General features: G+C 33.9%; 1 protein-coding gene across 2 annotated transcripts in view; it reads left to right on the forward strand.

Annotated features, from left to right (window-relative positions):
* FBXL5 (F-box and leucine rich repeat protein 5) overlaps positions 1-17,537 on the forward strand; it is a 32,701-nt gene extending 15,164 nt beyond the window's left edge. The window contains exons 6-11 of one of the 2 annotated variants that reach the window (XM_036420231.2): positions 1,892-2,017; positions 4,869-5,017; positions 5,951-6,033; positions 7,566-8,285; positions 10,347-10,495; positions 16,742-17,537. In XM_036420231.2, the coding sequence (XP_036276124.1) occupies positions 1,892-2,017; positions 4,869-5,017; positions 5,951-6,033; positions 7,566-8,285; positions 10,347-10,495; positions 16,742-16,818 (1,304 nt within the window). In that variant the 3' untranslated portion in view covers positions 16,819-17,537. The remainder of the gene's footprint in view (positions 1-1,891; positions 2,018-4,868; positions 5,018-5,950; positions 6,034-7,565; positions 8,286-10,346; positions 10,496-16,741) is intronic. The other variant, XM_036420239.2, reaches the window with a different exon arrangement.
* Positions 17,538-19,688: the final 2,151 nt, after the last annotated feature.

Raw genomic sequence — 19,688 nt, forward strand, 5'->3', positions numbered from 1 at the left:
TGTTTTTTTTTAAAGGAATACTCAAACATTAATAAGTAAGGCCAGCGAGGTTAATATTCATCTAGAAATTATTGGGAAACTGAGAGGTTAAGTAAAAAGTAGATGTCATAGATTGTATTCTTTGTATGCATTTTGGAGTGAGTTATGTGATGTGTGCCATTTCCTTTAAAATAATCAGGAGAAAATTGTTGGGGAGAGAATGCAAAAAATTGGCAAAATGTTGGTCATTGTTGAAGATAGGTGACGAATACTACCTATTGAGCTACTTTTTTTAATGCAATTTCTTCCAATTTTTAAATTATTTTTGGAACTTTCCATAACAAAAAGTTAGAAATCAAATTGATAGGATGTCAGCCAGCTTTAAATAATTAGATTGTTTGTGTATTTAAGAAATACAGAATAAATTAAATAGAAAGATGAGATGTTATGATGGCTGCCTTTTGGTAGTAGTTCAAAATAACTGAATTTATTTTTGTTTCCAGCATATTTTTTTATTTTTGGTGTAATTAGTAATGCCTCATTTAGAAAATCAAAATTTATATTAATTCATGTGTTAAATTACTTTTTTACATGTGAACAATTAAAAAAAATTTCTTTTCATGAGCATATAATGCAGTCATGGGATAAATACAGCTACTGTTGCATGTGATTTTTTTGTCACTGAATTAAAATAATTTCTAGATGAATATTAACCTTAAAATTCATATTAAATTATTCTTAGTTTCCTATAATTTGTCACTTTGACATGGAAATACATATTTTGCATATAATTAAATTATGAATATGACTTTAATAAGTTTTATATTTAACATTTTTTGAGTAGTGGTTAGGCTTGTATGATCCAAATGATCTAGAATTACTATTTTTTAAGTGGAATAATTTTTTCTATTATAGTATAATGAAAGTCAAGCAAGACAAATATGAGTGTTTTAAATGCTTTTTTTGTTTAGCTGTGTTTTTAATTATGAATAATTATTAGGAATTAATATATAATGTAGGTACTGTTTAATAAAAAGATGAAATTGATGATGCTATGTTAGATTTCTGTGAAGTTAAGTGGATATTAATGTTTTTTTTTTTTCTGTTTCATTGTGCTTAAAAAGTTCCAATAGAAATAGTTTTTATGCATTTAGAGTATTTGTTTTCAGTAGTCCTCACTCAGAATTGATTTTACCCTCTTTGAGGTGCATTTTGGTATGTCTGTGGAGACATTTTTGTTTGTCCAGTCTGGGGGAATTTACATACTGGTCTTCAGTGGATGGAGGCCAGGGTTGCTACTAAACACCATAAAATGTGTAGAACAGACCCCCACAATCAAGAATTCCCTAGCCCAGAATATCAGTAGTGTCAAACGTTGATAAACCTAAATTAGATATAATGTGGGGAGTTCAGTAAATTAATTATGCATGATCTTTCACTTCACAATCATGTAATTTAAATGCGGTATATTCTCCAGAATCTTTAAATATATGGCTTACTTTACCTTAATCTGACCCATTTACTTCTTTCCTACCTTCTTCTGAATTGCTGACTAATCCACTGCTCAGCAGAAAGTCTTGCTTCCTTTTGTTTATTAGCTGTCGTTATAATGGAGATATTGTCAGAGCCAGTGTGAAGCCTCTTTAGGGGAAAAAGTTATGTGGTTTTCAGTGATTTCTAAAATTGCCAGTAAGATTATTGATAATTATTTTTCATTATTCTTTTTAGCATGTCTGAAATGAAATTCTTTCTTATTTAAGTATAATTTTTTAAACCATAATTGAATATTTCTAACAATAGCTGGCCCATTGCCTAGGACTCGTGTGTGCAGAGATTTTTAGTATAAATAGGTTATTTTTTTGTAACGGTAGTCAATCTAATCTTATTTTATTCTTGTTTATTTGTTGAATAGGTGACTGGTATAGTGGCCCTGCAACTGAACTTGATACTGAACCTGATGAGGAATGGGTGAAAAGTAGGAAGGATGAAAGTCGTGCTTTTCAGGAATGGGACGAAGATGCAGATATAGATGAATCTGGTAAGCTCTGCTTGGAAATAAAATTATTACATGGTGCTTTAATAATTAATATTATATTAAATGAGTAAATACATGGTAATGTTTATATATTTTGTGTTTTCTAAAGAAACTTATTTTTAAGCCTACTACTTTTTAAAATTTGAAGGAATAATCAGCAAAATTTAAAAGTATTCTGTTTGAAGTAATTTTTTTAGTGTGTATAAATTGTGTTTTATATGTTTTTATATTTAAATACCTTAATCAGAAAATGCTGGTTATTCTTATTGAAATAATGTACATTTATGATAATGTTTTGAAGTTTACAATGTGTGTTTTTAAATGTGCTCATTTGATCATTCAGTAGTATTTATTGAGTTCTCTGTGGCCCAGAGGAAGGAGCATGAAGCTGTTGAATCTATTTTTACTTGACTTTATCGGGGTGACATTGGTTAACATAACTATATTATTAGTTCTACAATACATCATCTGTATATTGTATGTTTGCCACCTCAAGCCAAGTCTCCTTCCATCACCATTTATCCCACTTATATGAACCTGTTTTTGCATTTGCAAATGTTATACTGCTTGCTTCACATGGTTGTAGAATTGTAAAGTAATCTGTAAAAATTCTTTACAATTCTAAGGGACTAGAGTGTATCATTTATTAAGCACTGGAAGAATTCATGGGTGAATAAGACTTTATTTTCTATCCTTAAAGTACTCATAGGTGAAAACTTAGAATTCATGATTCTTAATTCAATGTAAATAAGGAAAACTGCATTTTAATAGAGGTGCAGAAATATGGTATTTGGAAAAGGAGAAAAACTTAAAGTTTATCTCAGATATTATTCAGATAATAATTACTAAAAGATGATGAAGTAGTAAAAAAAAAACAGATAAGATACTGTTCTACTGGGTAAAACTGAATCCGTAGGAAATTTTTATTTGTAAGTTGTCAACTTAAAAAATAGAAAGCTGGTGTGGCAAAAGAACTAAATGTGGAAAGTAAGGACTATAAAGTTAAAGGTTTTTCTTTCAGCAGCCAGTTTATTTTTATGAAATGAAGGTGCCACATGTTGGTATAGTTTTGAGTATTTACAAGGTACAACATAAGGAACAATGGAGAAAGGTCTATTCCAGTTAGATTTGATGTGCTTATCCTGTTGCAGGTAGTTTCTTAGCATGGGGTTAATAGTGAACAAAATGGGGGTGGGGACTCTCTGGCCTTGTTTAGGATAACATTTGGAGAGGGTAGGCAGATAATAAATGCAGGCAAAAATATATACTATTGAATATATTAGATAGTGTTGAATGCTGTGGAGAAAAATAAAAAAGGCAAGAGTGCCAGGAAGAGAGAGAAAAAGTTATGACTTTAGAGTGATTAATTAAGGTCCCCTGAGAAGTTTGAGCAAAGACCTCAAGCAGGTAAGGTCTTCACGCAGATGTCACCTTAGGGAAAACTTGATTGATCTGTCCTAGAAAATTAATTCATAATGCCTATGTTTAGTTTTAAAGGCTTTATCAAAATGTTAGCTCTTCAACCTTTGAAGATAGCTACAGTGAAGCCTGTTGTTTTCCTATGTATTGAAAGGGAAAAATTAAGGCTATCAGGTCAAGCCCTTTTTAAGATAATACGTCTGTTCAGTTACTTAGTGGATATAAGACTAAACTACCATTTATGTTAGTACTTTTTCAGCTTAGCTGTCCTTACCAGTCTTGTATAAGAAGTAAGTTAATGTTCTTTATAAGATGTTTAATTTTTTTTTTTTTTTTTTAAGATTTCATTGTAAACTACACATTTAGGGGAGGACAACAGAAAGAAGACTCATTTGTGAATAAAAGTATAGAATAAACAGGTTTAATTAAAAGTCATTTTTATCTATATATTATGTCTGGCTAAAGAAAGAATTTAGGGAAATATCTGAAAACATGGAACCATTAGTTATAAATTCAGACTTATTCTTTCTACTTAATATTTATTTTGTCAGCTACATTTTTTTTTAATGATACTTCCTTAACTTATTCGGTACACACACACACACACACACGTATATGTATATATATAAATCAGTTTATATTTAGAGACATTTAAGTTAGATCTTTGAGTAAGCATAATAACAGTAAGACCTGGAGAAAGGCGATAAAATTAATAGTTCATTCTTTTTATTCTAGTGTTTTTTTTCTTATATCAAATTGAAGTTTGCAGTTTTTTTGTTGTTTTGTTTGTTGTTACAGTAGTGCATCCTGTTGTAAACATCCAAGTTCTGCAGAAATTATTAAGCAAAAAGCAAAAGCCATGCTCATTTTTAACTTCTTAAAAACCCTAAGGTACTTTACTTTGCTTGATTTATTATGACCAGGCTAACTTAATTGTTTCAAATCTCTTCCAGCTCTATATCCCTTTTATTTGGGGTAAAATAACTAATGCTACTTTTATTATGGTTCTTTTTTCTTTTGGTGTCCTATATTCTCTTAAAGAACTCCCAATATTCTTCAAGTATTCAAAGTTTTAAAAAAAAAACTGTTTTCAGTGCGTGAAACTGGAGTTATTTTTTTTTCCTTTGCTGCCTACCTTGATATCAAAATTACCTTCAATTTTGAAATACCGTATATGAAAAAAAACTCACCTTCCCTTCATTCTCATTATAAACCTTTTATTTTTCTTCTTTCACCTCTTTTTAATTGAAGTCAGACCAGTTAAACATTTAAGTCCTGGGGAGCGAGACTTTGTCCATTTATTGTAAATTGCTTTGCATACATAAGGGAGTTTAAGGATAGCAAAGAGTATTTCATATTTAATGTTGGTGATTCCATGAGTAGCCTAATTATAATTAGTATATCAAGTTCTTAGACTTTTGAATTCATTTTGCAGAAGAGTCTGCAGAGGAATCGATTGCTATCAGCATTGCACAAATGGAAAAACGTTTACTCCATGGCTTAATTCACAATGTTCTGCCATATGTTGGTACTTCTGTAAAAACTCTAGTATTAGCATACAGCTCTGCAGTTTCCAGCAAAATGGTATGTATAAATTAGCATTAGTTGGGTATTAACAAAAACTAGCAATTATCTATTTTTTTTAAATATATTTTTATTGATTTTTACAGAGAGGAAAAGAGAAGGATAGCGAGTTAGAAACATCAATGAGAGAGAATCATCGATAAGCTGCCTCCTGCACACCCCCTACTGGGGATATGCCTGCAATCAAGGTATATGCCCTTGACTGGAATCAAACCTGGGACTTTTCAGTCCGCAGGCCGACACTCTATACACTGAGCCAAACTGGTTTCCGGCAAAAACTAGTAATGATCTAAATTTGGTTTGCTTATTCCTGAATTTAATTAAGGAAAAAATATACTTTACCCCATGAGAGTTCCTTCCCATGGGTAGGCATATACTGCTGATGTTTACATGACTTCATTTCAGTTCTCACATTAATCTTCATATATAGATATCATTGTCTACACATTCTACAAAAGGATTCAGAGACTAGGAGAGGTTAAACAGTTTATTTAGTTTTACAGATGTTAAGTGATGAAGTCCAATTTTATATGATTATAGTATGTGAGGCATGGTCAAGTGGCCAATGAGATTAAATCTGTTTTATAAAAGTTGTATCTTGTGACATCCTACATCAGAATCTCCTTGGGTATTCCTTAAAAATGTAAATTTTCTGGGTCTAAACTCACAGCTACTAAACAGATTTTCTGGGGTTTGAGCCAATATATATATATATATATATATATATATATTGGCAATGCAGATTTTAAAAAATATTTATGTATTAAATTGATTGGCGTGACACTGGTCACCATGAACAGCCAATGCAGATTTGAAGTGATTTTTCTATGCACAAATGTTTGAGAACCTTTGGATTATGTCACTTACTAAGTCACCTGCCTCTTGTCTAATGAAAAGTCTGGAGATCTTCATAGTGACTTTTTTCCCCTCTAGGTGAGGCAGATTTTAGAGCTCTGTCCTAATCTGGAGCATCTTGATCTTACCCAAACTGACATTTCAGATGCTGCATTTGACAGGTTAGTTGTTTTTAAATATTTAAATATGATTTATAACTATGAATTTATTGAATTATTCTGTAGTTCCTTATTTGCATAATTGTAGTTTAATCATACTATTAATTTTATTGTCAACTCTGAGTGATGAATGGTTGTAATTTGATAGCACCTCCAGTTCTTTGCTTTTTTGTCAGGTCCCAGTTCATCCAAAACTCCAGTCTGCATCATCCTGTCATTTTTATAAACCTGAACTTTGTCTAGACTTCTGAGCTTTGCAGTGCTCTATTGTTGTTGTTTTGTTTTTTTGTTTTTTTGTTTTTAAATAAAATATATGTCTTTATTGGTTTCAGAGAAGAAGGGAGAGAGATAGAGAGATAGAATCATCAATGATGAGAGAGAATCATTGATCGGCTGCATCCTGCACACCCCTCACTGGGGATCAAGCCTACAACTCAGGCATATGCCCTTGGCCGGAATCGAACCAGGGACCCCTCAGTCTGCAGGGTGACGCTCTATCCACTGAGCCAAACTGGCTAGGGCTGTGCTCTATTGTTTTTAAGATGTTTTCTATTTTAGTTGGTTCCTAGTAACATTTGGCAAGGCTCCCTCGTACAATTCTTCATATTTATTCTGAAATTGTAACATTTCCTTCAGAGTACACTTTTCACAGATTTTAATTCTTTGGATGCTGCCAGTTTCCTTTTCCCTCTACTTCACTTTCCTGTTTTTTTTATTTTTATTAAATTATCTTTGTACATTTACCATTGCCCCACCTCCCCTCCCATACATGCCCTTCCTCCCCAGAGTTTTGTGTCCATTGGTTGTACTTACACGCATGTATACAAGTCCTTCAGTTGATTTCTTTTCTCCCCCAGATCTCCCTAACCTCCTCGCTGTAATTTGACAGTCTGCTTGTTGCTTTACTGTCTCTATATCTATCTTTTGGTTCTTCAGTTTATAATGTTCTCTATCATCCATAAATAAGTAAGGTCATGTGGTGTTTCTCTTTCATTGACTGGCTTATTTCACTCACATGATCTTCTCCAATTCCATCCAGGTTGCTGCAAATGATCACTTTCCTGTTTTTTATCCTAGCATTTATACCAGCACCTCTCTTCCCATTCAGTGGGAAAGATATATTCTTCTCTGGCTAAAGTTAATGCTCTACCATTTCCTAGAGCTTGTTTCTTCTGGATCTTCCTGCATTAATCATTCGTTCCTCTCTCTCTCTCTCTCTCTCTCTCTCTCTCTCTCTCTCTCTCTCTCTCTCTCTCTCTCTCTTCAGGCTTTCATTTACTGGTTACTTTTCAGTAAAATAAACTAGGTTTTTTTTTTTTTTTCCTTTCCTTACCTTCTACTAGGTTAAGTACTCTTATTTCCCTTACTGTGGTTTTTTTTTATCTCTAGTATCTAAGATAGTACCTAACAATATATATTCAGTAAATGTTTGATTATATTAAAGTTTTTCTTTTTTTTTTATACTCACATATAGTCATATGCTTTTGAAGAATTTAACAATATCCACTAATAGTCTTGTAACTTCTTAATTATAGTTGGTCTTGGCTTGGATGCTGCCAGAGTCTTCGGCATCTTGATCTGTCTGGATGTGAAAAAATCACAGATGTGGCTCTAGAGAAAATTTCTAGAGCTCTTGGAATTCTGACATCTCATCGGAGTGGCCTTTTGTCTACAAGCAAAATCACTTCGACTACATGGAAAAATAAAGACATTAACATGCAGTCCACCAAACAGTATGCTTGTTTGCAAGATTTAACCAACAAGGCTATTGGAGAAGAAATAGATAATGAAAACCCCTGGACTGAGCCTGTTTCTTCTGAGAATTTCACTTCTCCTTACGTGTGGATGCTAGATGCTGAAGACCTGGCCGATATTGAGGATGCTGTTGAATGGAGACATAGAAATGTGGAAAGCCTTTGTGTCATGGAAACAGCATCCAACTTGAGTTGTTCCTCCTCCGGCTGTTACAGTAAAGATATTGTTGGACTAAGGACTAGTGTCTGTTGGCAGCAGCATTGTGCTTCTCCGGCCTTTGCATATTGTGGTCATTCATTCTGTTGTACAGGAACAGCTCTAAGGACTATGTCAGCACTCCCAGAGTCTTCCGCATTGTGTGGAAAGGCATCAAGGACTAGCTTGCTTAGGGAAAAGGACTTAATCTACTCTGGGAGTGAAAAATCTGATCAAGAGACTGGACGTGTACTTCTGTTTCTCAGTCTGTCCGGGTGTTACCAGATCACAGACCATGGTCTCAGGTAAATAATCAATTGCTAAGTATTAGGAAATGGACGTGTTCGCATTCTAAAATGGAATATAAATTTCGAATCTAAATATCTTGCCTTTTTGCTGATTTATCAAAAAAGTTAATCACAAAAAAAAAAGTTAATCAAAATTTGTCTTACTTTAAAGTGTTGGAACATTATAACTTCAGCATGAAGTTCCATTTCAGTCAGTTCAAATACTTTGTGATATACTGGAAGCACATAAATTTAAAGTTTTATAAATACTTAGCAAATGCCTACCACACATTTTCTGAGATATTTTAAAGGATATAAACATGAATACAATAAGAATTTTTACTTGTAATAGAGAAGAAAATATATCTACCATATTCAGTCTCCTTGTTATATAGGTCTGTTCTGATTTTCTTTTTTTAGCTCAGTTTGCTACTTTTTGTGTTTTTAGGGAATTTGTCTATTTTCTCCAGGTTATACAATTTGTTGGCATATAATTTTTTATGGTGCTATTTTATAACCTTTTCTATTTCTGTAAAATTGGTAGTAATGTCCCAGTTCTCATTTCTGACTGATAATTTGAGCCCTCTTTCTTTTTATCTTAGTCAGTCTTACAAAATGTTTGCCAATTTTATTGACCTTTTCAAAGAACCAATTTTTGATCTCATTGACTTTTTAAAATTATTTTTGTACTAGAGGCCCCATGCACAAATTCATGTATGAGTGGGGTCCCGTGGCCTATCCAGCGATCTGGGCTGATTTGGCCAGAACAGGGAGGGACCTTGGGAGGTAGGCTGGCCGCAGGAGGTTGGCTGTGGGAGCTCACTGACCACCAGAGGGCAGCTCCTGCATTGAACATATGCTCCCTGCTGGTCAATATGCATCATAGTGACCAGTCGTTCAGTCATTTGGTTGCTTAGGCTTTTATATATATAGATTATCTATTTTAAAAAATTATTTTGCAGTAGGCTTTATTATTTCTTTCCTTTACTAGCTTATGTTTGCTCTTTTTCTAATTCATTAAGGTGTTCAGTTAGGTTCAAGATCTTCATGTTTAATATTGGTGTTTACAATCGTAAATTTGCTCTTGGTCCTCTTTTTGCTGCATCCCAGTAGCTTTGGTTTGTTGTGTTTTTGTTTTTATTCATCTCAGTTTTGTGTGTGTGTGTGTGTGTGTGTGGTTTATAATTGTTCTGTCTTCTTGGATTAGTGAACTTTATATCAATATATAATACTAGGAGCCTGTTGCATGAAGATGTTGCATGAAGATGTCCACCTGCCCCGCCCACGCTTTTCCTCTGGCAGTGCCTTGCTTTCCGCTTTTCCTCCCTCTTCCTTCTATGTTGTCTTCAGTCTTCATACCTCCCTCCCTCCACGTATGCAAATTAACCACCATCTTTATTGGGTTAACTTGCATACTCACTCTGATTGGCTGTGGGTGTAGCAAAGGTACGGTCAATTAGCATTTTTCTCTTTTATTAGTGTTGATTTTTCTTTGTCTCTTGTAACCTTTTTTAAAAATTTAAGGTCTGTGTTGTTTGACAATAGGATAGCCTCCTGGCTCTCTCTTGGCTACTTTTTGTATGGATTGTGTTTTTTCATACTTTTACATTTTAGCCTCTTTTTGTGTTTTTGCATTTAAAGTGAGGTCTCTTATAGATAGCATATAGATGCATTATATATATTTTTTAATCCAGTCTGCTAATCTCTGCATTTAAATAGGAGTGCTTGATTTACATTTAAAATTATGTATGTAATGTACCATTTGATTCCCTTTTTTCCCCCTTCTCTGTATTTTTTTAATATTATAGTTATTTTCTTAGTTGTTACCTTGGAGATATATAGTTAACAGAATTTAAAACAGCCTACTTTGACAACCAACTTAATTTCAGTTATATACAAACACACAGTTCAGTGTATCCCTGCCTAAGGAATGAGGTTAGTTGTGTTTTATGGAAATTTTTAGTTTTTCTCATTATCAAATGGAAGGGTCTGTTGATAGAGGCCCAGTGTGCCATTGGGAATGTTATATTTGTTTACATAGATTAACATATTCTAATAGCCGGATTGCTTCTCTTGCAGGGTTTTGACTCTGGGAGGAGGGCTGCCTTATTTGGAGCACCTCAATCTCTCTGGTTGTCTTACTGTAACTGGTGCAGGCCTGCAGGATTTGGTTTCAGCATGTCCTTCTCTAAATGATGAATACTTTTACTACTGTGACAACATTAACGGTAATGCCTTTTATTAATGTGATAATTTTGAAGGAGTTGATTTAAAAATTTTTAGTAATTTGGATCTTTCTTAGGGTTTCTGTGTAGTTTTCTAGATTCTAATTACCAAACTTTTATTTTCAGATTTAGTCCTTTATATTTTATAAGAATATTAAAAATCACATGTTTTCCTTAATTAGCTTCTCTAAAAGTCATTTGTTTTACAGATATTTCAAATATCCATTCTGGCATATTTTTGAGTTTGTGGTAGTTTAGTCATATAAAGTTTTGGGTACTTCCTCTAGAATGATATAGCACTCATTAACAATTTGGATGCATTGATGTTCTAGTTACACTGATTTCTTAGGCATGATATATAGTTTCCTAGTGGGACAAGTTTATAAAATTAGCAGTAGGAAAAGGACATTGGTAAAGTGAATTCCTCAGGGATCCTGGGTTGGTTCCAAACAGATCATATGGAAGACTGAGGAAGTAGTGTGTCTGAGGTGCTTTAGACATGGCTAAAATTCTCATAGTGTTTTGAAGATTGATTCCTAAACCTACTTTTAACAATCATCAGGTACAACTTCTGAATTTTTGTTTTAATTTTTAAGCCTAACTACTTGCAGTGGACTTGTTCCATATGCTTTTGCAAAGTATAGTCAGTGCCCTTTTGAGCATTTGATGATTTTCACTCATAGAGACTGAAATTCCCAGAAGCATACAAAGCTGCTCTTCAATTATTAGTAAACATTTTAGCTTTCTGTATTTATAACTGGAAAAAATATAGCTGGCTCAAATTCTCCTATGCACCTGTCTTTTTGCACCAGCTACTGTTGTCTGAGCCTGATTCATTTTAAGATGATGGGAAAATCAACTGAGTTTCTCTCAGGCAGAAGGATGGACAGGAGCTAGGAAGGCTAGAGGAGTGGTCTCTTCTTTAATTACATACCAGTAGGCAGAGAAGTTAGCAAATCTGCTATTTTCCTTAAAATATATATGAAGAGACAGGAGATAGCAGCTCTCTTATTTCTGGGATCACATTGGTGATGCAGGAGATGACCTTTTATGTCTTGAAATAGCAACACTAAGTTGGAGCATTTCTTGGCTCTTTGTTGCCTTGGTGTATCATCAAGGAATGGTGCAAATTTTAGTTGCAACCTGCCAAGTGTACAAAAACGTAGTATGTATGATGGCTATAGTGAAGGACTTGCCTCTTGCATGGATGCAGTGAGTTTGAGAAGGGAGATATTTTTTAAATGTACAGTTATGTTATTGTAGGTACAGTATTGTACTTCCTAAGGAACATAGTATAGGACATAATGTGAAATATAATATAAACAATTATTTTTATAAGAAAAACATACGTATGTTGCACTGGAATTGTCCATAATGATTGTCCATAGGTTATGCTTGTGGGAATGAATCTCACAACCTAATTTATTTGGGCATATAGAAGTTATGGGGTGGGATAGATTGGTCTCAGTTCATTTTTATGATCTGCCTACTTGCTTTTTGTGTGTAATTTTATAAACTTTTTGAAATAATTTACATGATTGGTTAAATTATTTAAAGTCTTTTGCTCTTTGTTAGGATGTTAAAATTTAATCTCAACTGGTTTTGAATATATACATTCTAAAATGTTCAGAAGGAACTGCTACATTTCTTGGTTGAATTTTAGATTTTTTTTTTTTAATAAGTGAGCGGTAATTTTCAATAAATGAAATTTAATGAAGGCATCTGACTTTGAGAGATGTGAAAGGAAATTAACAGTGCTTATATAATTTAATATTAAGTATCTTTTTACAGCTTCTTAAAAGGAGCATGATGTGGGGAAATTGAAACCTTTTAAAGATAATAGGTTGACTTGTCATGTTAACTTGTGTTCCAGAATTCCAGCCAGCTATTCTGATGTAATCTTTTTCTTAAAAATTAGACACTGACAACCCAGAAAGTGTTAGAATAAAGTTACATTGCATCTAGTATTGCAGGATGACAGATGGTCCAGTATCTTTCACTATGGCCCATCTTGTACAGTAAATAGTGACTGTTTAGGGGGCCCCTTTTTATTATTATTTTTCAAAGTAGCTAATATGCTTATACATAATCTTAGAACAATAAGGAGCATACTTAGATTACAGATGTTTTAAATATTTGAGAGGAACATTTAATTATAATGTATTTTGTCAAAAGAAAGTTTACATAAGTACCAGGTTACTAACTAAAAGAAGTAAATACTAATAAACGATATTCATTATCTAAATAATAAGTGATGAATAAAAGAGAATGATCTGTTTCATAAGCACAGGCAGAGATTTGCAGAAGGTAATTTAGTAATCAAATATTTAAACAATACATATTGGGAGACAGACACTGTACTAAACATTGCTATAAAATGCCTTTTTATTCTTCTGAATGATTTTTCACATTTAAACTTATTTGATTGATAAAGTTAAGATTTAAATATAAAAGAAGGCTTCTTAGCCATAATATATAAAAGATGTCATTTAAGAAGTGTTAAGTGGAATTGCATAGTTTTAGAACTCTGAACAATGATAGTAAATAAACTTTTTGTACTGATTTGCATTTCAATATATGTCTAATTTATGAATTAAGATAGATTAGATTATACTTTTGGAGGTGACAGTCTCAGATGATTTGCTCTCTTATGTTTCTAATTTAAGTTAAAGAGGAATTAAAGGTAAGTGAAGGTAAGTGCAGATATACAGTATAAGTAAGATGTTTAATATCAGGGAAAAACAAATCACTCAATAAAAAGTTTGGGTAAATAACTACAGCTAACATAACATATCTTAGTCATATTTTTTTTCAGTGCTGCTTCACTTCTTTTGTTGTCCATTTATTCTCTTTCTGAACAGTCCTTCTGTGATGCTTAAAGGTCTTACTGTTAACATTGCTTACTATTTCCAGGCTTTGGAAATTGTCACTTTCCCATTTTCCTACAATATGAGACTAACCCAAGTTAAAAATGGTGGTTGTCTTCAATTTTGCTTTGCCCTAGGCCAGTGGTCGGCAAACTCATTAGTCAACTGAGCCAAATATCAACAGTACAACGATTGAAATTTCTTGTGAGAATCAAATTTTTAAAACTTAAACTTCTTCTAACGCCACTTCTTCAAAATAGACTTGCCCAGGCTGTGGTATTTTGTGGAAGAGCGGCACTCAAGGGGCCAAAGAGCTGCATGTGACTTGAGAGCCGTAGTTTGCCGACCACGGCCCTAGGCCATCAACAGCGTACAGTCTCTTCATGGATGGCATTGTTTTGATGGATTGTTAGGACCAGACACCTGCTCTGCCATTGACCTTATGGTGGGATTGCAGTTACTGTTACAGTTATTGTTTACGTTCCTATACGCTTCCTTTCTTAACATTGAAAACACTGACATATTAATTCCCTCTATTTACTTAGAATCCCACTAGATATTCTAGTGAAAATGTTTGAGGGAGGGGCACATTTTACACCAGTGTGAGGACTTTGTTTTGTGATGAATAAGGAGAAGTTGACAATAGAATTGGGTTACTGTCTAGCAAATATCTTCTTCTCACTACTATTCCTACACCAGTCCCGTAGCCTTTAAGAGCAAAGAGTGACCCTGTGTGGAGACTGAGGCTGTTGAGCCCCTCTGTCTTTGGGGTGGATGGTAAAAGCCTGTGTGGTATTGGGAAAGGCAGGGATCTTTAGAATAGCTTCCTCAGTCCAGTTAGCTCCTTTGAAGGCTCCTCTTTATTTTCTCCCTTGAAAACCTATAGCAGACCTCACTTTTCATTGCTTTCAGTCATTGTTTATGATGCTTTTTTTTTAGGTCACTGTTGAATTCACAATAAAGGCATTGTGGTGAAGTATTTTAGGAAGGATTTTAGTTTGGAGAATTATATGAAGTTTCCATATCTCTTTCCTTTTATTTCTCCTTTTTTAGAAATTTAGAATAGAATTACATATTGAGAAAATTATAATCAGGTACTCTTTTGCAAAACCCACCAGTTCAAGCTTTTCATCACAGGTACTAAGTGTCAGAGCAGGTTGTTGGATCCTTTTTTTTTTTTTTAATAAAATATGTTTTTATTGATTTCAGAGAGAGATGGAAGGGAAAGAGAGATAGAAACATTGATGAGGGAGAAACTTTAATTGATTGTCTTCAGCCCCCTACCAGGGATCAAGCCTGCAATCCAGGCATATGCCCTAATCTAGGGGTGTCGAACTCAATCAGAGAAGGGGCCAAAATCTAAAATCCAGCCTAAATCGCGGGCCGAATGGTTTACTGAACAGTCATAAACTGTCATTGTGATGGAAACGCAGCGGAGTGCAGTGATGACAGCGCGGTGCGGGCCACATTGCGAGGCCTGGCGGGACGGATTTGGCCCTCGGGCCTTGTGTTTGACACATGTGATGTAGAAGCTGAAAATGTATCAGCTTCTGGAAAACCAGGTGAAAGATTGACAGTGGGAGAAGGATTTCAAACTATAGGATTCCTTATCTGGGCATTTCTAATACTTGATAATATGTACTAAGAAATTTGATTTTGATTTTGGTTAAGATGACTAACCTTGTGTCTTATTTTAAGGAAAACTAATCCTAACAAAAATCCTACTATGTGAATTTTAAATATTTGATAAATTCAACTTCTCATTTTAAAAATAGAAGAGATTCTAATTTTGGTTAAATGAAAATGGGCATGTGGTAATTCAGTTTTATATTTGAAATAATTTTAGATTAAAAAATTTAGATTTAGAAAAATTTAAACCTATGAATATGGACTGATATAATGAGCATTTGTGTATCACTGACTTTAGCAATTATAAACCTGTGCCCAATATCTTTCATATACCGTCGCCCATTTTTATACCTGCACCAGGCACCACATCTATTCTAAAGTTAAACATAAGTGAAAGTAAATGAAATGACAAACTATTGCAGTTCCACATGTTTGTAAAGTTCATAATTTGCTTTTTTTTTTTACTTAAAGATACATTATCATTTCAATAGTGAAATATATGAACATTATGCTTCATTGATTACATATCCTAAGAAATTTGCCCTTTTTATTTTGTATATGCCATTTCAGGGATACGAGGAAAAGTTAGATTCTGGGAAATAAGGGTGTGCTGCTTGTCCAGTTGCATGTAGTTATTTTATTAGGTTGGTAACAGCATACTATGGCCTTTCACAATAGGTCACTATTTTAAAAAACAAAACAAAGCTAATTTAAAATATGTTTCTGGTTAAGCTAGATGTCAATCCAGAGCACTGAAATATTTCAATTATAACCCTTTGACAAAGTCTATAATAAAATTACACTTCATGTACTTTTCCTATGATCCTTACATATCACAATTGCAAATATTTTGGTTTTGATTGATTATTAAAGAACTATTAACTACTCTTTATTTGTTTATAGTGCAGATATACTGACAGGCTTCAATATAGTTAAGACATCCTTTTCTGAATTTTCCTGCCTTTATGAAACTGATTCATTCAAAGTAATTAACATTTGGATATGTTCTATGATACCTCTTTTTGACATTCCCTAATTCACAGCTATGTTTCCTAATGGTCTTTTTATCTAGTGTTTGGGTAGCATAATGTGACTGTGATAAAATGTCAGCTATTCCACAAGTGTTTTTACTGTTCTTTGTAATTGAATCCCATTTTTTATGTGTTAATGTGTTTATTTAGTTAACCACTCATTATGTACTTAATTCTGGAAGATAATTTCACTTAAACCAATCATATGATTTATTTTGGCTGCAGATGTTAGATAAAAATATGACAAACATGTTAAACCTATATTTACAGTTTTTAAAATTTTTGGATATAATGTCTATTATAATTGTTTAATATTAGATACTTTAGCTGATCTATTACAGATAAGGCTGTGTTTGCCTTTATTATATTTCCCAGAAGGATGTTCAGAGTATAAGAAAACTGTTAAGCTAGCCTGTCAGCCTTGTCTGTGGGTTATCTCTTTTTCTTCTTACATTTTTATTTTGTAAGGATATTGCCAAAATATTATTTCCCTTCTTTCCTTTAGCTTTTGGACCATGAAGGATGGATACATTAGTTAAAGTCAAACTATTGGCAATGTTTGTGTCAGAATAAATTTTTGTACACTCGTGAGATTTTACTTTTATAAATGCATTTCTTGCTGGTAAAAAAAAAAAATGTGTTAAGCTCTTTTATAAAAGCTAGATTATTTTTATGTGGTCCTTAAGAAATTCCTCTTTTCACACTTCTCTGTTTTTATACAGGTCCTCATGCTGATACCGCCAGTGGATGCCAGAATTTGCAGTGTGGTTTTCGAGCCTGCTGCCGCTCTGGCGAATGACCCTTGACTTCTGACCTTTGTCTACTTAATTTAGCTGAGCAGGCTTCCTTTCATGCACTTTACTTGTAGCACATTTCTTGTGTTAACCATCCTTTTTGAGTGTGACTTGTTTTGGCCTTATCCTGACAGCCTCAGAAATCTTAAAATTTACCCATGAATCGTACAGTGTTGTATTGCTTGCAGATCACATTTTTGTTTTAGAAAGGGATTCAGTCTTTTCATGAGGATGAGAACAGTTTTATTAGATTTCTTTTAAATCGAATGCTTTGAAAATAATGTCACTAATGCCTTGCCATTCAAAGTATTTTTTAGATTGTTTTGAGTTTTAAAGTCAGTGGGGCCTATTGGTTCTCTGTCTATATAAACACTGTACCAAGCTTTGCAGATCTTTCAAACATACACTTCTGAAGTTTTATTTTCAAAGAGAGCAAGCACACTTTGGAAACCAACCTGCTTTCCATAATGTTTCCTTTATTTGAACAATTCTCAGAGGGCCAATTCAAACATACCCACATACAAGTTCTTTCAGATTAGAGAATAAATTGGCTTCTTGGCAGTTGCTCAGTGAGCTAGCAAAGCACCAATTTATTTGTATTTGCTTTCTTCAAAAAACCCTAGTTCCCACCACTGTTCCTAAATTGTCAAATTTGGGAGGGATTTTTAAAAATTCTACAATCATTTGAAGAAATGTATAAATAAAATCTACTTTGAGGACTTTACCAAGTGTCTTTTGTGTTTTGATTTCATTATAAATCTCATTTCAGGTTTTCTTGGGGGTAAAATAGGACTAAATATTTTAGCTCCCATGAAATCCTGACCTTGATAAGCAGTTTTGGACAGATACCTAATTTTGTTGAGCAGAATTGGTGTTTTTATTTTTAATTAATCATGCAGTAGACAAAATTTGAATTGCTGTGTGAAAAGGTAATGGGAGTGGAGATCTACAATTCAGAAAGCTGCATGCTGAGTCACTTTTATATAACTCTATATGAAATTCTATGCCAATAAATCTTCCAAACGCTGTGAAAGAGGAAGTAGTCTTGTAGTCCTGTTTGTGGATCCATGTATTGTTTGTTTTATTGGGGGATAGGAGTGTAGGAGAGAAACTTTAGGCTAAGAGAAAACTTTATCTTAGACAATGTTTTCTAAAGGTGAAAGAAGAATCACTTGATGGGCATATAAATAAGGAGAATTTACCATGCTTGTAAATTTTACTAACATTTGAATTAAATACCCTGAGGGACGATCAGCTTTAAAGGATGGATATCAAAGAATTCGGAAATTCCATTCCTGTTAACAATTGCAAAATAAATGATGGACCCACCACAAGTTACTTGCAAGGCAGCTTAATGTAAGGTGACCATCTTTCTTTTTGAGTTTGTAGCTCTTAAACTTAAGCAGTTATGCTATACTGCTTATGCCTTGCTTTGTCCTTTAGTCTGGCCTAAGCTGCTACTACTTGATTCCCTTAGAGAACTTGAAAGGAAATCTGAGCTTATTGGACAGTTACAGGGTCAGAAGTTTTATTTTGTAAGGTTGACTGTTTCATAGTATATGCTTTTTTCTCTAAATGTTTAATAAAATTTATTTGAATAGTTGACATCAGGGATCATTTCAAGAAAACAAACCAAGAATTTTTCTTCAGTGAGTGCCATCCCACCCTGTCCTTAGTCTTATCTGTAGTTATGTGAACTGTGTGGTAACATTACTCATCTATAACCATGCCCTGGGTTACCAAGGCAGCGCTAAAGTTTCTCTCCCTTATATGCAGGAGACAGTATACTGTTTTGTTTTTGTTTTTGCTTTTGTTTTTTTTTTTTTGAAGGGGGGGGTTGGGGGGTTTATGATAAATACTTTAAAAAATCATGATTAAATGGTGTTTCAGGACTTGGCTCTAATTATTATCCTTTTAAATTAATTAATCTGAGCAGCTAATTTCCCCAGGGGTTCCAGGTAATTGCTTTGTCCTGTTTTGCTTGATGTTAGCAAACCATTCAGTAGGACTGGGCAAGCTTGAACCACACTGACTTCAAGTCGGCACTGGTCACGTGGGAACTTTTTCTACTGTCCACCTTCCCTCCAGTTGCATGGGGAGATAGCAGTGTGAGTTTCATTTATACATTGTTGCTGTTCCATAATTAACTTAAGGGGATGGTTAATAATGATATACTATATACACTTGGTTTGAATTGATCTTGGATTTTATGAATGATTTTATGAACTATTGAAAGTTCATTCTTAGAATATAATGCAAAGTACCTTGTGGTTTCTGACGGACATCAGGCTCAGTGCTGGGCAGTGCCCTAAGGACAGTTGAATCTTGAACATCTTGGGTTTCAACTGCACGGGTCCACTTTTACATGGATTTTTTTTTTCTTTTTAATATATTTTATTGATTTTTTACAGAAAGGAAGGGAGAGAGATAGAGAAACATCGACCAGCTGCCTCCTGCACACCCCCCACTGGGGATGCGCCCGCAACCAAGGTATATGCCCTTGACCGGAATCGAACCCGGGACCTTTCAGTCCACAGGCTGACGCTCCACCACTGAGCCAAACCGGTTTCGGCTACAGGATTGTTTTCAATAAATTCCTGGAAATTTTGATCCCCATTTGGGAGTCTATAAATGCCAGTTGTGCAATGATGTACCCCATTTTATATAGGGAATTTGAACATTTGGACTTAGGTATCTGTGGAGTTGCCCTCAAACCAATCCCCCAGGAATACCGAGGGACAACTAAGATTTTGGAAATCAAACGTTGCATGTGAATTTTCTTTTGTGGGGGGAGAAGGGAGTTGGTGGCCCAATCATTGTGTTTGAGGGTCAGCTACTATCTACTTTTCTATGTACCGAATTATGTGTTACAGCA

This window comes from Pipistrellus kuhlii, unplaced genomic scaffold (genome assembly GCF_014108245.1).
Source record: "Pipistrellus kuhlii isolate mPipKuh1 unplaced genomic scaffold, mPipKuh1.p scaffold_m20_p_1, whole genome shotgun sequence".
Classification (NCBI taxonomy): domain Eukaryota; kingdom Metazoa; phylum Chordata; class Mammalia; order Chiroptera; family Vespertilionidae; genus Pipistrellus; species Pipistrellus kuhlii.